Genomic DNA, 17,566 nt, shown 5'->3' on the forward strand with positions numbered 1-17,566 from the left:
GTTAAACAGTCTTTATTAGTGGACTTTTGCAGCAGAACGGGGTTCAAACGCGACCCTCTGAGTCCATATCATCTCCTCCACGGTTCTGTTCAGATAAAACGGAGTTTCTGGATGAAAAACAACACATGTGGGGGATGCTGGGCGACTGCAGCAGCTGAGTCAGACGTAGATGTTTGTGCGGCAGGTAGTGTCTCCTGAAAACAGCTCCTGGTGTTCTCCTTGACAACGGGACCAGCAGCTCTGTCGGTGTTTTCCTCCAGCCCTGCGTGTGTGTGAGCAGAATTAAGTCCAGCTCCATGGTTAGAGCGGCCACTGCCGCCCTCGGGGACAAAAGCCTCGGTGTGTGTTTGTGTGTGTGATTATGTCTCTGGGAGACTAGTGTTGGTTGGCTCGGCCGGAGCGGCGTTTCCAGTAAAGTGTCAGAGTGTTGCATGCTGGGACAGAATCTAAAGATGGAGGGACAAAGACTGTAATTTACCAGGGAGGGGCCCCTCCATCTCTGTCCTGTTTATCTTCCCGTCCTCCATCTTTTTTCTCCGCGTGTCCTATTTATTCTTCTTTGCCGTTCTCGTCGTGCGCTCGGGCTTCCTGCCTCGTCTTTTCCAGTGTTTGTTCCCGACAAACATAAGAGTAAGAATGTCCCGGGTCCAGAGTCCCCACCTCACTGACCGGCTCTTCCCGGGGACGTGTGTGGACCACACACACGTCCTCTGTCCCTGCAGGCCTCAAGTGTTTGTCTTCTCTGACTTTTCTCCCGTATTGCAGCTTCCATCTTCATCCCTCCGGTTTATCTTCTAATCAGAGCGTCATTTCATGTGAGAACGAGAAGAAACTAATAATCAGAAAAAATCCGTTGGAGGATGAAGTTGTGGTTGGGATAGCTGTGTAGTGTTTGGGAGGTGAGACGTGCAGCGAGGTGGGCGTGGGGGATCCAGCAGCTGGAAGTCCAGCAGCTTCCTGACAAACTAGAAAAGTTTTGATACATTTTGGTCCAGGAGTTAGACCGAGCCCGGGCCCAGACTCGTTGCTGAGTTCAGGTTCCAGGATTTGTGTTTACGCAGCCCCACTTTGCAGCAGGTTTGTTCCAGTATTTAGACGCAGCCGTATTCGTACCAGACGGTCTGCGGGTCGTTGTTGGGGTCGGGCGACGCCGGCGTGCTCTTGGGCCGCTCGGCGGAGCTGCACCGGCCCCCGTCCCCGTCCTTCTCACCCGGACGCTCCTCCCTCGGCTCCGGGGCGTCGTCGGGCTGCGTGGGCGGCATGGCCCTGACGGGGGTCACCATGGCGACCTCTCCCCGGTGGTGCGAGGCGGACGGGCCGTTCCTGGAGACCGGCGTCCTCCCTCGGCCGTCCCGCTCCGCCGGCAGGTTCAGGGAGGGCGAGTGGTGGATGCTCGGGTTCAGGAAGCTGCCGTCGCCGTGGTGATCGCCCGCGGCGGCGTAGCGGGCGGACAGCGGCCGCTCGCGCCCGTTAGTCCCTCCCCCCTGGCGCCGCATCACCACGTCCCCCTGAGCGGGGGAGCCGTCGTTGTCCCGGAAGCTGTCGGGGCCGTTGGAGCGCAGCAGGTCGGCCGAGGCCAGGCTGAAGGCCCGGCTCAGCGACGCGCCGCTCCGCTGGGGGCCGGGCTGGCCCGGGGCCGGCTGCTGGCCCCCGGGCTGGCGGGGGGACGGCTTCACGCTCTGGCCCGGCCGCTGGACACACGACTGGACGGTGGGGGTGACGTAGCTGGTGGGGGTCACGTGATCCCTGTGAGCCAAGGGGGCGGGGCTTCTGGTGAAGTAATCAGCCATCAGGTCCTCCCTGCTGCCTGTGGACACCTGGACGGAGAAGCAGAGACGTCAGTAAAGCTCCGGCAGGAGGTCACCAGAACTGGAGTTGAGGGGGGATGAGGGGGGATGAGATCCCCCCCCTGAAATAAAAACGGTCTAAATCATTCCCCCCTGAAATAAAAACGGTCCAAATCATCCCCCCTGTAAAACTGCCATCTCCCCTTGCCATCCCTTATGTCATTTCATCAATGAATGTGGTTTTACTGCTATTTCAACATTTAGAGTCATCACCAGAAAAATAACTTATTTGACCATTTCACCTGTTTCAAGTAGATTTTCACTTAAAATAAGTAGAAAAATCTGCCAGTGGGACAAGATTTATCTTACATTACAAGCAAAAAACATACTTGAAACAGGTTAAAATTGTTGTTTTTTCCAGTGATGAGTCTTGTTTTAAGTGTAATGAGATTTTTTTACTAAAATGAGACATTTTAACTAGAAATAAGACAAATATTCTTGATAAGATTGTGAGTTTTTGCAGTGATCCATTTTACTTATCCTGTGAAGGACAGAGTCATATTGATAAGTTCAGAAAACTGTTTTTTATTGTTGTGTTTTGATGTATTTGATGTAAGCCCAGTGGATATTTAAAGCTTACAGAAAGCTGCATTTAACTGCTGCTATGTCATTCCTGCAGTATTTCTGCTGGTGTTTTGGTCACTGCTATTATTTGTAATATATGATATTATTTGTAATCAGCACAAATTATCTGTCCCCATATGATAAAATCCACCATCCCCCCTGATTTTTGTTTACAACTCGAGTACTGGAGGTCACGACACTCAGCTGAGGCTGCTGGTAAAGCCCGACGTCAGGAACGAGTCATGTGACCTCTGGAACCCAGCTGAGGTTAGTTAGATCTTAAAACATCACAAAACCCCCCCACATGTCTCTCTTCCTGCCTCCTCACATCTGATACAGGTGAGTTGTAACGAGAGAACAGATTCTCCTGCCAACCCAAACACTGTGACCTCCGCTATAATCACCTCCGGGTTGATTTCATAAGAGAAGTGAATGAACAACAACAAGACAGTAAAGTTAAGCATCAATGGTCTGTAGGCTCGTTTTTGTCAGCCTGTTTTAATTTGACTCTAGTCTTTGGGTCTTTGGGTCAAGCTATCAGCTAAAAGTCTTTTTTTATTTTAGTCTTATTTTAGTCAGAATTGTCCAGGACCATTTTAGTCTCGTTTTAGTCAAAGATTGTATTAAGCCTTACCCATTTTACAATTCAAACAAGGTTATCTTATTATATTAAATGTACCTTATAGACTCAAGAATACATTCATTCCAGATACAGAAGACTCTAATTTGAGTTTACAACATTTTTTTTTTCCACATTTCTCCCCATCTTTTTCTTTTTCCACGACACATTGGGTTTTCTTTTCCACGTCTATGTAGGAAAGTGGATCCAAAGATGGTTCTTCTTCTTCTTCTCCAGCCCCAGAGCAGATCACTGCGTTTCTCTATGTAACTTTGTTTTTAATGTACGTGAACCTAGAGCTCTGCGTTAACGGCATCAGCCTCTAACTCTGCAGCTGCATCTTCTGGATCTGATTCCCCGCTGCAGCGACTGGGATTGAGGACTAACGTCACCCAGCAGAACTAAACCAGAGAAACTACTGGAAACATGGACATTAAGGATCTTTGGTAGAACATTTCGTCTTGTCTCGACACATTTTAGCAGAGCTTTTATTTTGTAATCTACATTTTAGTCTCGTTTTTATTCCTCTACGATATTGCATCATATATTTAATTATCGTTATCGTCACATGTCCAGGATTTTCGTTGCGTCTCGTCTGGTTTTCCTCAAGTGATAAATGTTCGTTGACGACGATATTTAGTCATAATTTTCATTGACAAAAGCAACTTTAGTGGTCTGTGGAGCAGATCACCTCTGAACTATGCAACAGAAACAGCAGCTGAAGTGCGTGAATGTTCTCCTGTGTGCTGTGTGTGCTGTCTGCTCCTCCTGAACCACTGTGGTCTCAGAATCATCTCGGTCCAGACTGGTCTGTGGTTCCATGATGAGGGAAGAAGCTGCCAGAGCAGCGACCTTCTCTACCCTCAACAATCTCTAGAGATCTCATCTCTTTATCTTAGTTCTGTACCGGCTCTTTACTCCATCCTTTCAAAAGATGATGAATCATGTTAAATATACTGTCTGCTAAGTAACAACTTTAATCTGATTCATCTGTGAAAAAAACAGCGTCAGGCTCCAGCCCTGCGTCCATCCGTGACGTCCTCCAGAGATGATATTTTATAAATTGAATATTTTGTGGAAAGTATTTTTGGAGTTTATATGCATTTATTAATATTTGTTGCACATTTTTTAATCACTTATCCGTTTCTTACCACTGGAGGAGACTGCAGGTTGCTCTCCTGTAGAAATTCCTCCAGCGTCACCATGTCGTTTCCAGGAGGAGATGTGCGTGTTTTGGTCCTCACCCCCCCTCCGCGCTGTGGTTGGGCTCTTTGGGGCGTGTGGTCGTACGGGAGGGTGGAACTACGAGACAGACTCTGACCCGTGACGTCCTCACTAGAGAGGCTGACAGATCGACCGTGACGGTCCGGAGCATCTGAGACGACAAACAGTCGGTTATACTTCTGCTGGCGCCTGAAGGCTCGGCAGACGGATGAGCCAGTAATAGCAGAATTAATATACGATCAATCAAACCTCTGCAGGTGACGGGTGAGTTGGAGCTGGAGGTGTTGTGGTGGAAGTCTGGGCGACCGTCTGTGTTTCCATGGGAACCGTACACGGACTCCGAGGAGTTGTGGTGGGATTCTTCCTCAAACAGACCTGTGTGTTTCAGCATGGTCAGAAACACTGATGCATGTTCAGACTTCTAATGAAAACACAAGTGTCCATGTGTACTGACCTCTGGGCCTCCGGGCGGGACCAGGTCCCGGTCTGGAGGTGCTCACAGGACCCAGTGAGGGCTGGTGGTTCGGAGTCGAGCTCAGCCGGGTTTTATGACCTGAAACTGAACACACACAGGACGGGTCAGTCACATGGTCTTAATTCACATTTTCATCCTAGAGCAGGGGTCGGCAACCCAAAATGTTGAAAGAGCCATATTGGACCAAAAATGCAAAAAACAAATGTCTGGAGCCGCAAAAAATGAAAAGTCTTGTATAAGCCTTAGAATGAAGACAACACATGCTGCATGTTTCTATATTAGTTATAACTGGGGGAAGATTTTTTTTTTCATTATGCACTTCGAGAAAAAAGTCGAAATGTCGAGAAAAAAGTCGAAATCTTGAGAAAAAAGTCGAAATGTTGAGAAAAAAGTCGAAATGTTGAGAAAAAAGTTGAAATGTCGAGGAAATAGTCAAAATATCGAGAAAAAAGTCAAAATCTTGAGAAAAAAGTCAAAATGTTGAGAAAAAAGTCAAAATTTCGAGAAAAAAGTCGAAATGTTGAGATTAAAAAAAGGAAAAAGGAAGAAAAAAAAAGAAAAAAGAAGAAGAAAAAAAAGAAAAAAGCTCCAGGAGCCACTAGGGTGGCGCTAAAGAGCCGCATGTGGCTCTAGAGCCGCGGGTTGCTGACCCCTTTCCTAGAGTGACAGATTATTCCAGTGGAAAACCTTCAAGGTTTGGGAAGGACCTGGTCCAAGTCTGGACCTGGTCCAGGTCCAGACCTGGACCTGGTTGTAATGTTGTGGTGGGACAGGGGCTGAAACGCCTGCTGTGATGATTCTAAGCTACTTATTTTACACCCAATCCCAGCAAGCGAAACACTAATTAAATCATCTAAAGAGTTATTCTTATAGTGGAATATATTGACATCTTGTGTTTAACTTTCGTGCATGTAAATACCTTGTCCGTCGTCTCCATTGACACTTTCATTGCTGCCTCTGGGAGTGCTGCTGCGATAACCGGCCTGGCTCCGGTCCGTCAGACCTGTGGGCCAAACAGAGAGCAGTGAGCAGGCGCTCTGCATCCACGGTGGAGCCACGAGTCGTGATCACAGGGAGCACAAGCAGAGCAGGACCAGAAACACTGGGACAGGGCTGATCGTGGGCGTGAATAAAGGAGAAAGCAAAGCAGGATGGACTCCGGTTCTGGCTGGAAGCTGCAGATTAGCGTGGTTTATTTGTTTTAGAGTGTTCATGTGTTTAATATCTTTATCACTATCTAGGAGTAGAAGCATCAACAAATCTGAAAACCAAACCTGTACGAGTGAAGACGTGTTGCTGCAACATTTAGAGGTGAAACTCCGACCTCAGATCCAATTAAAACCTTCCACCAGAAACTTGGAAAAGCTGAATTAGGTCTGAATGATGTGCTCAATATTAGAGAACGAAACACTAATGATTGTAATTGACTGATCAGTTCTGGCAGGTAATGAGCCAAAATAATTTGTACTAGTTAATCAACAGGTGAACATGTGGGCTGTAGGAGGAGGTTGTTTCATTTGTGCTAATAAGAGTCGGAGGAAACAGAATCAGAGCAGCACGTCCTCGCTGTGCTGCAGCTGATTCACTTCACTCATCAACTCCTTCAGCCCGCTGGTTTTAATCGAGCCTGAGTGCAGATGGATCAATACTGCCTGACCTGTGTTTCGTGAGTGTGAGACGGAAGCAGAAAAACAAGTATGTTTCCTGGAAATAGCTGATTTTCATGACCAAACAACCACTGAAACATTTATCAAACTAAATCGAAGCATCACAGAACCGGCGTGAGGTCTGGCGAGGTGCACGGATTTATGGAAGCAGCGTGGTTACCATGGTGACCACAGCAAAAACTGCAGCAAAGCGTTGTGGAGCATCCGTCTTACAGTTACTTACTTTCATATCAAACTGAGAACTGAAAACAAACAGATCAGAGGAGACGAGGAGGACGGGCGGCGGGCCTGGCGTGCTCGGCAAAGAGGGCTTGTACAAACGCACACACACACAAAGCATGACGACACACACTACTTACTAGTGGGACTGTCCAGGACCCCTGCCTGAGTTAGTGTTTTATGTGAGTGTGCGTGCGAGTCAGTGATGTCACTGAAACGTAACGGTTAGAAATGATGACGATGATGAAGAGGAGGGGGGGAGGGTGTTAGAAAACTCCGTTGGCTGAGACCTGCGGGCCGGTCATCACGTCGGCCGTGATGTCGGAGGAAGACCAAAACCGCAGCCGTCTGGTGAGAGAGAGGGAAGGACGGGAGGAGGAGGAGGAGGAGGAGGAGGTGGATGAAGAGGAGGGGGCGGGCAGCAGCTTGTCTTGACTTTTACTGCGGAGAAAACGAAAGCGCTTCGGAGCGGGAGGATCTGAGAGGGAGGGATGGAAAAGAGATGTAAAGAAAACAAAGGCAGAGAGTGAATGAAAGAAAAACACATTGAGTAATTCCAGCCCATGAACTGATAGATGACATGCGAGAGAAGTAATCAGGAGAAAACAGAAAAACAGGTTTTGATTGTAAAACTGACCTCAACTCACACTGAAAGAAAACTAGTGAAGCAATAGTTTCACTACTTTCACTACTCTGTAGTAGAACAGGACAGAAGGCTGCGTGTGTTGCAGAGGTTTGCTGAGGTCTCAGATCCTGAACAACGTGGACGCCTGTGTTTTTGCAGCTCGCTCTCTTGTGTATGTTTTCGTAGTAATTAAGTGTTCAGAAGGGAAAACTCAGGGAGGATAAGTTCATCAACAGTGTTGGGACTAACGCGTTATTTAGTAACGCGTTACAGTAACGCCGTTAGTTTTGCGGTAACTAATACTCTAACGCATTACTTTTTAAATTCAATAACGCAATTACTGCTACCAAACGGTGCGTTACTCCCTTATTTCTGGCTACAGTGAAGCTTTTTTTCCCCACACGCGGAGACCACAGGAAACTTAGTGTGTGTGCATTCAAAAACATGACGGTCATGGCGAGCCAAGAGAAGGAGAGCTTCGCAACGTGGAGATATTGTCATTACAGCAATCCCTGGTTTTTCGCAGGGGTTACGTTCCAAAGAGAATCCGTGATAAGTGAAATTCTTTTTACAATTAGTATAAAAGGCTTCAAATTGCAGAGATCAGCACCGCCTCGCACGTATTTCACTGCTCTTCTGAGCCGCTGCATCCTGACTCTGTAGCGTCTTTTTCTCCTAAAGCCCGCGGTGCAGGTGTGTTTTTTCGAGAGAAGAAAATAGTTATGGGTCGTTGTTGTCGCTCTTTTTTCTTCTGGGCAAAAAGATTCTTATAAACCGACATGCCACCATGGATTATTATATTTGAGACTGTAATGAACGATTAATCAAAGTTCCCGTTCTTGAGCTGCTGCTGAAGCTCATTGGCCGTTCTCAGCTTGTTGCTAAGCAACCAACGTTATTGATACAGGAAGTGAAGAAGTGGGGAGAATGTTTAAAATGCAGAACACGATGAACAATGCAAATCCATACAGTACCTGCTGAAATGAAGGCTAGAGGGGCATGAAATGGGAGCATTTAAAATGTTTTTATTTAAAGTAACTAAAAAGTTACTTTTCATAGTAACGCATTACTTTTTGGTCTAAGTAACTGAGTTACTAACTGAGTTACTTTTTAATGAAGTAACTAGTAATGGTAACTAGTTACTATTTTTCAGTAACTAGCACAACACTGTTCATCAGGCAACGTGACTTGCCAAAGTCTAAAGTTGATCATTTGCTTTCAAGACACGGTTATTAACAGTTATATGAAAAGGTTAATCAGCCCTCCCACAGTCCTGTTCTCCAAGCCAAAAGACAAGGAAATCATTGGTGGAAATACTAAGTACAAACTCGCTGCTTCCACAAGTTTCCCATTAACTGATCATTGGCAGGTGTGCAAACCTCTGTTAAAGCTTTCAGGTGTGTGATACACAATGCCAAGAGGGAAAGACATCAGTGGTCATCAATGGTCTTAGAGAAAGTACTGCTGCTGCATATTAAGGTTATATAACCATTTCCAAACAAGAATTTAGAAGATTTGCCAGGAGAAAACCTCTTGTAAGCAAAAAGAACATGGAACCACAACTGTGGTTCACAAAACTGCATCTGAACAAACCAGCAGACAGCTGGAACGATGTCAGAGATGAGACCAAAGCCAAGTTGTTGGACTTTAAATATCCAGAAAGAAAACCAAACACAGAATTTCAGCAGAAACAGCTCATACCCACTGTCAAGCACGGTGGTGGAGGGATGATGATTTGGGGCTATTTAGCAGCGACAGGTACTGGTTACCCCACAGCTACCAAAGACATCAATGAAATTAATTTGTTTGGTTTGTTTGAGACAACTGATACGGAGATACGAGAACTTCTCCACTTGTGTTTAATTGGAATCCCATCGGAACGCTTGATCGTAAACCCACCACAGAACTAAACATGGAGCTTAACTGCAGTTTGGGGAGTGAGAGGTGAGTAACAATTATTATGGAATAAAAGAAGAAAGAGAACAGTGTGTTTCTTTTCTGGCCGGACTGAACCCTGCTGTCTCTGAAAACCCTGCAACATGAAACCACGGTAACGTGGAGCAGAACTGCATCCGTGCTGAGACGGTGACTGAGCAGCGGTGGGTTTAATGATTTATTCATGACTTCACTGTTCTGTGCCGTCCACCAACCTGAACCGTGAACAGGAATGCAGGAATGACACCAACGTGAAAGACTCATAAATTAAGCAAACAGAAAGAACTTGTTTTCTTTTAAATCAGACATGTACAAGCTGCACCTACAGTACTTTGACAGGATATCTACTCGTTTATAACGTCTTTCAGCTTTTGTGACTGTAGCAACAGTGTTAGGCTGCAAGTGTGGGCTGTTATAACAACGTATTGGTTGCTATTAACCTTAGCATGGAGGATCAAACATGAGGTTCTTATTTCCTACGGGCTGATGAGCGGGAGGAAACGAGGCGTGAGTGAGAGGGTGAGTTGAGGTCAGACTCAATGAGAAAGAGCGACAGAAAAAAGATTCATGCATAATGGAGGGCGTTAGTTCTTGTTGTTTTATCTAATGTATTATTGACATTTTTAAAAGCATTATCTTATGATGAATTCTCATCTTATACCAGATTGAAATAGATCTGGTTTATCCCTATCGATTCCCATTATTCCTAAAAGGTTGGTACGTTTTCTAAAATGCAACAAATGGTTTTGTGGTTGCCGCGAGTTTCCGGATTTCAACTTAATTTAACAGAAACAAAAGGAAAAAATGATCCAATGTCTTTTCCTAACAACGTAATTTCACTTACGAAATACAAACAAAGAGAATTTTATGCAACGTTACACACAGAAACGGTTGTTAGGACAGTCGTGTGTATCATTGTCCCTTCAGTGTCCTCATAAGGAACCAAGATCAATAACTGTTGTGGTTTTAGAGGAACCTAAGTCTGTTCTTGTTGGATACCAGATCTAAGTTGCTCAACACTCGTCTGATTCTTTCTTCATGATTCTCCAAAAATGTTTGACAGGAGACAGATTTGCAGGAAAGTCTAACATGAAAGGACAAAACCTGGACCCTTTATGTCTGTATTATGATATTTGTCCGTTGCCTTGGGGAAGGAGCTACTCTGGGAGCTGCTGCCTGGTTCTGAAGAGTGGAGGAGCCTCCGTCTGCTGAACCTGGCCCGGTCACTGCAGTGAACTGAGGCCAGCTCTGCTGTGTCCCAGAGGAACATCCAGGTACAAACATTTATGTTTTTATTGATGGATTATTCATCGCTGCATGTGGTCAGTGACCAAAGACATTACAGGGTTACTGGTAGCTACTGTTGTAAAGCAGAAGGAGAACTGGGAGAAGAGACCATATCCCCCCAATATTAGCCTCCTTACACTAGCTCCGCCTAAAAGCCAGAATAGAGTTTAAAGTCCTGCTCACTTATAAAGTCCTGAATGATCAGGCTCCATCTTTCCTCAAAGAACTCATAGTTCTACTATCCTGCTAGATCACTGCGCTCACAGAATGCAAGATTGACTGAACTCCCCGGTATCAGCCGGTTTACAGATAAACTACATTTCCAGAGGAAAGCCACTACAGGCGGCGTCTCCGGCCTTGCCTGGAACCCTGGTCTTCAGTGAGACCTGGGAGAACGGGTCGGTGCGACGTCCAGCTTCTCAGGGACAGGTTTCCGCCCGCAGTGACAACCATTTAGCCCGTTTTACTCCGGAGAAACACTTAAGATAATTACAGGTCTGGGAGCAACAGGTCTTTGTCCTCTTTGAGACGCTGCTGCATAAACAGAAGAGAGTTAATTGGTAAAGTGGGTGCAGCTGAGAAAACCCGCCCCTTGTGGCGCGGCTCCCTGGACCGCGGCCCCGCCTCTCCCTCTGCAGCCGGGCGCCAACCACACGCCGGTGCCGGCTGGGGTATTTTTGTCAATGAACCGTTGCTCCTGCGAAGTATCTACAAAGCTTTCATGTGTCCTGATGCGCTCTAATCCACCACTGTGAAAAACCGCAACTATATGTGGAAGGAGAGACTGGGAGCACGGGGAGGTCACGTGATACGCATGTCGTTGAGAAGCTCAAGCTGACACAACGTGTCAGCGCGTTTGTTTTAAAGCTGCTTTTTAAAAATTGGGACCTCACTATTGTGATTTATCCACAGGTGTTTTATTAACAATTAAACTTTATAACCTGGAATTGTTCCTGAAGAGGAAAGATTATGTAGTGTTTGTGATTTAAATGTTGTTGAGGATAAACTTAATTTTTTGTTTTATCGTCCATTATATGATGAAGCCAGACAGCTTTTATTTCAGAAAATGCAAGATTTGAAACCTCAGTCGTTTTGGACTGAGGATGATGCTAAATTGGAATGGTTTTTCAGAGAGGTTTTCTCTAAAGCTACCTTTATAAAGAGAGCCTGGAAACAGAGAAAGGACAAATTATATGGAAACTGAGAAAGGATCTGTAATTTGATCTGTAATGTATAAGTGGAATTTATCATTTTGTGTTTGTGTTTTTGTTTGTACGCAGCGGATGTTTGTTTCCTGGCGTAGTGTATCTGTGTCTTGTACCAATAAAAATTCATTCATTCATTCATTCATTCATTGTTAATAAAAAAATATGCCTAAGAGAAACATTAATTTAGCAAATACTCCCATCACTCAGTGCAACACAAGCAATAACTCCTCTTGACGACGTGCTACGTCACCACCAAAAGCCTAATAGTCTTTTCAGGTTCCTCTAGGACCCAGAGGGTCCTAGAGGAACCTAGGTGGATTTTCTGGCAGTTCAAAAAAGGAAATTTCTGCATTTAGAGGTCACATGATGTTTCACAAAAAGACATTTTACTTTTATTTATGATGTAGCAGCTCAATGAAAGGAGCTGCTGCCTCATATAAGACATCAGAAATGGTGCGTCATCCTAAAGTAAGAAACCGTGAACTACGACCTCCCACATGTTCCTCAGACATGGCTGCTTCCCCGGACAGAAGTAAAAATGGCCTTACAGGAGTAGAAATTAAGGTTCTACAAGTATACAGATTCTGGACATCCATCCCAATTATTTGTGGAAGGACTTATCGTGAAGTGACAGAAATAATGCTTACGTTTGTAAAGAAACTATAAAGAAAAGAGTTACAGGTTCCTTCACACAGGTCACTCGTGTCATAGACACCGACGACCTCCATAAACATTAAATATGCTCTTACACCTGTGACTAATGAGAAAACTGAGTTTTTTTCTTCCTCTCACAAGCTGAAACATGGATTTGTGTCACCAGACAGTCATGTGACTCTCCCCACTCTCCGTCTGTCTGTCCATCTGAGATGATGTTGTGAACTGTTCATGCACGACCTCCTCGTGGTATAAAAGGGTTCAGGTGATATTTGTGCTGTGTTGGGTGATGGAGGTTTTCCGTGTGGTTGTATAGATTACAGAGCACCGTCTCATTGATCTTGCAGCGGCGCCTGAGCAGTTGAAGCTTATCCAACAATAGTTTCTGGTCTTGACCTTCATAAGTTCACTTTTCCTCACAAGGTTTCATATATCTGTAGATGCTTGTAGAAAACCTTATTTGGGATTCAGCATCAATAAATACAGGACTGTCCCAGAAAATTAGAATATTGTGATAAAGTTTTATATTTTCTGTAATGCAATTAAAAAAACAAAAATGTCATACATTCTGGATTCATTACAAATCAACTGAAATATTGCAAGCCTTTTATTATTTTAATATTGCTGATTATGGTTTACAGTTTAAGATTAAGATTCCCAGAATATTCAAATTTTTTGACATAGGATATTTGACTTTTCTTAAGCTGTAAGCCATGATCAGCAATATTAAAATAATAAAAGGCTTGCAATATTTCAGTTGATTTGTAATGAATCCAGAATGTATGACATTTTTGCATTACAGAAAATAAAGGACTTAACTGTTAAATATTCTAATTTTCTGAGACAGTCCTGTATGTTTTGAACTGCTGAAGGTGTCGTCCATATTTACTTGGAAACATGTTCCTCTCTCTAGACTGGACTAGAAAGTCCAGTCTTTTTTTGAGGATGTTTTCTTTAAAAACATGTCCCAGCTGAGAGGCTTCAGCTGTATATTATTAAATTGAGTAAAAAATAAACACAGCCTCAATAACTAGTCTTGACCTGCAATTTGGGAACCACTGGTGCATCCGAATCAGAGAAGAGACAAAAAAAATCTGTTTGATGTTCACCAGGAAAATATAAGAGCTTCATTAAAGTCGTCTCTGGAAAACTGACTACTTGAGGTTACTACCTTGTCAACAACGTTAATCGACCTCGTGTTTGTCCCCCAGCAGATGCAGGTAAAATAAAAGCTTACATGTCACCTGAAGCTACATGTTTTCATGCGATCTGTGAATTTTCAGCACAAACCGAAACAACAACAGTCGAGGAGGAATTCCTGCTGTTTTTGTGATTGTTGCCATATTTTGCTCAGTGTTGCATAATGAGTCAAAACCCGTTTCCTCCCATCAATCTGAAATCCTCCATTGACCAGGATGCACACGAGTCCTGACAATAGAAATCTGAGAACGTAACAGCAGCCCAAAAAAACACATGAACATCTGACGAAACCAACCCACAAACTGGAAAACACAACAAACACCACCACTGCACAAAAACATCCTCAAGAAAATGACCATATTATATAAGAATAAAAACAAAACAAAAAAGAAGCCTCTTTGGAGACACCGTCATGTTTTTCATTTCATTTTTTTTTGTTGGAGAGATGCTGGATGTTTCTCTTTTGTAACAGTTGCATTGTTTTATTTCATGCTGTTGGTTTAAATACTGGGTTTTGTGAAATGTGTTTGTGCAGCCCGACCACTATATACACAAATAAGATTGTGCCTTATTACAGGACTGTCTCCGAAAATTTGAATATTGTGATAAAGTTCTTTATTTTCTGTAATGCAATTAAAAAAACAAAAATGTTGTACATTCTGGATCCATTACAAATCAACTGAAATATTGCAAGCCTTTTATTATTTTAATATTGCTGATTATGGTTTACAGTTTAAGATTAAGATATAAATATAGAATATTAAAATAATAAAAGGCTTGCAATATTTCAGTTGATTTGTAATGAATCCAGAATGTATGACATTTTTGTTTTTGTAATTGCATTACAGAAAATAAAGAACTTTATCACAATATTCTAATTTTCTGAGACAGTCCTGTAGACGTCTTAAACTCATACAACAATATAATGGTCCGTCTTTGAATGAGACTACTGGGAGTTTCTCAAAGACTGACTGTAAATTAAGTTTTTGTAGTGATTTGATCTTTTTTAAATACATTTTTAAATAAATAAAACGGTTGAAGCGACAGATGGCAGTCACGTGTGATGGAGAAACGGCGCCCTCTACGGGAGAGCCGGGGAACTGCAGCACAGTGATTCTGATCTAGTCAGTTGTGTCGGTGGATTCAAAGCAGTAATAATGTATGATGATGTTTCTGAATAACAATGACCATAACAACAATAATAATAATAATGTATTGACTCAAATACAAGTTCCTGCTAACAGGATGAACCCCTACCCACCTTTCACAAGCTCTTTTGGGGGAACAAAAATGATATGACCTTCAAATATGGCTTCTTTGGCATCTTTAAAAAAATAAATAAATAAATAAAAAGACATGAAAGGCTTTAACAAGGTCTGGTGAGTGAGCAAACATCTGACCAGAAAACCAGTTCTCTGCAAGGATGTTGGACAAATATTAGACCCTTTGATAAGACAAATCGCATATCTTAAGGGGTTTCCATGGTTTTCAACAACTCGGGTGATGGGCAGTCCTTCATTTCTTCTTTTCAGTCTTGCAGAAGCAGTGGTTTTTTTTTTTTTTTACACTTTGGGCTGTTACCTTTTTTTTTTTGACTACTTACAGTTTTCTGCCACTTTTAAGGAAGGATATTTTTTTAGTCTGCTCTCAAGATATGTAAAATCCAGAGTAAATTAACAAGATGATTAAAATTGTGTTGTTTCTGTGATTTCAGAATGGATAAAATAGTGATAATTTAGTCTGAAATCATGCGCTGTTACCATAAACTTTCCTCTGTACCTGACCTGAAAAGGGCAAACAAATCTTTGTGTCCATTATGGTCTTTCCTGACAGTGACGAGACAGGAACTGGGGTCGGAGAGAAGCACAGGGGCAGCTGTTCACTTTCTCGCAACCCTTTAAATCTATTAACTTATTTTTTCTTTGCATTTGAAAAAGCCCTGAAGCGAAATCAGCAGATGCCAACTGCTCTGTCTCAGATTACTTAGGAAAATGTGTGTGTGTGTGTGTGTGTGTGTGTGTGTGTGTGTGTGTGTGTGTACCTCTGGTGATGGGTGTCAGAGGACTCTGGGGTCCCAGCGTGGGGCTGGGGTTGCTATGGTGACTGTGTGTGTGACTGTCTTGTGAGTCGGTCCTCTGGGAGAAGGGCGGCGGGGTCTCTGGGGGCAGCAGTGGAGGGGGGGCAGGTAGGGGGATGTCCGGCGCGCTCTTCACCCGCTCTCGGTCTTTGTCGCTGCCTCGTTCCCGGCTGCTCTCCTTCCGCGGTTTGATGAGCTTGACTAAAGCTTTGGCTCCGGCCCACTGACTCCTCCTGACAACATACACCTTTATTAATATTAAATATTAACGGCCACACAACACAATGCTGCTATATTCAGGTGTAGCCCTCAGCCAGTCACATCTCAGGTCCTTCAAGAGCTGGTGGACATTTCTTAGTAGGCCTGAATATCACCAGATAAATCTGACTGTAAGCTCCAGTTTCAGCCTGCTCAGTATTTGTATCTACTGTGGTATGTTGTACAGGACTGTCTCAGAAAATTTGAATATTGTGATAAAGTTCTTTATTTTCTGTAATGCAATTAAAAAAACAAAAATGTTATACATTCTGGATCTGCATTACAAATCAACTGAAATATTGCAAGCCTTTTATTATTTTAATATTGCTGATTATGGTTTACAGTTTAAGATTAAGATTCCCAGAATATTCTAATTTTTTGAGATAGGATATTTGAGTTTTCTTAAGCTGTAAGCCATGATCAGCAATATTAAAATAATAAAAGGCTTGTAATATTTCAGTTGATTTGTAATGAATCCAGAATGTATGACATTTTTGTTTTTGTAATTGCATTACAGAAAATCACAATATTCTAATTTTCTGAGACAGTCCTGTACAGACAACCTGGTTTCTAAGAAACCACAATACCATGTCAAACTGTACAACATAAAAACAGATTACCATCACTTGTAATTCAAATTCAAATAAATTGAAAACTGCCCAGAGACTGAGTCTTCAAAGGAGGCGGGTCTCTTCTAACCAAAAGCCAAATTAAAACACACAGTTTTTTTAGAGCTTATTTCCTTTTTAAGGTCAAGCAACATGAAAATCAAAAAGTAGGACATTATTTTGTAAAAATGTCACACAAACACAGCATAACCCCCCCCAAATAAACCACCTGTTGACACCCGTGTTCCTAACAGTCGGTTTTAGTCGGCCACTAACTAATGAGTGGGGACAGCTGGCACTTTCCTGGCTCTCATGGAGCTGACACATGAACTCTGTGGTCTGGAGTCGTATTGCTTCATAAAAGTGGCTTCAATATTGACCAAAATTGCAGGCTATAAAAATGACAGTTTTGTGCCGCCTGCGCCACAATAAACTGTTGATGTTGCAGAGTGTGTGTCAGGGTGGACTTCCTCAGGCGCTGACCTTCGCTCTCATAACCAGATACCTGCTGAGCTCAGCACACTCAACCTTCCTGTCTTTGCCTGAAGGATTGTAATATTCCACTTAGAGATGAACTCAATCCTGTGATGTGATTGGCTGTCTGTGTGCCATCTTGAACCAACTCCAAAATAAACCCCAGACAGTTTATCAAGCTCACTCACTCCCGTGTTGCGACACAAAAAAGGTAAATATTGCAGACTTACTTTTTTGGTGTGGGGTCGTAGAACTTGTACTGGTCCATAATCTTCTCCTCTAGCTTCTCTTTTTGCCGACGAAGAGCATTAAGCTTATCACTATGGAGAGATGGTAAGAAAGAAAAATAAATAAAGAGCATTACTGAGATGACAGTACCGTTGGATCATTGTGAGCCTATGGGCCAGTCCAAATCCCCCCTCCCCCTACTTTTCAGTCCTACCCCTAAATTTTGCACGTTCCCGTGAGGGTAGTGGTGTCCCAATTCCTCTTTGCATGTAGGGGGAGTGGACATCACGAGGGGTAGGGAGTATGAATCTAGACCTTCAGAGCGAGGGATTTCAGATGCTGACTTCGCGACCGAGGGCCAGAAATATTTCCCAGAATGCTTTACGTCATCATTTGC

At 43.4% G+C, this 17,566-nt stretch overlaps 1 protein-coding gene across 1 annotated transcript in view; it reads right to left on the reverse strand.

Moving 5' to 3' along the window:
* Positions 1–938: 938 nt before the first annotated feature.
* ccdc88c (coiled-coil domain containing 88C) overlaps positions 939–17,566 on the reverse strand; it is a 77,251-nt gene continuing 60,623 nt past the window's right edge. The window contains exons 25-32 of the mRNA XM_061744304.1: positions 17,172–17,261; positions 15,566–15,834; positions 6,891–7,093; positions 5,649–5,766; positions 4,709–4,846; positions 4,504–4,629; positions 4,182–4,405; positions 939–1,817 (exon numbers count right to left, since the gene is read on the reverse strand). Coding sequence (XP_061600288.1) covers positions 1,092–1,817; positions 4,182–4,405; positions 4,504–4,629; positions 4,709–4,846; positions 5,649–5,766; positions 6,891–7,093; positions 15,566–15,834; positions 17,172–17,261 — 1,894 coding nt within the window. The 3' untranslated portion in view covers positions 939–1,091. The remainder of the gene's footprint in view (positions 1,818–4,181; positions 4,406–4,503; positions 4,630–4,708; positions 4,847–5,648; positions 5,767–6,890; positions 7,094–15,565; positions 15,835–17,171; positions 17,262–17,566) is intronic.

Source organism: Cololabis saira, chromosome 16 (assembly GCF_033807715.1).
Source record: "Cololabis saira isolate AMF1-May2022 chromosome 16, fColSai1.1, whole genome shotgun sequence".
Taxonomy (NCBI): domain Eukaryota; kingdom Metazoa; phylum Chordata; class Actinopteri; order Beloniformes; family Belonidae; genus Cololabis; species Cololabis saira.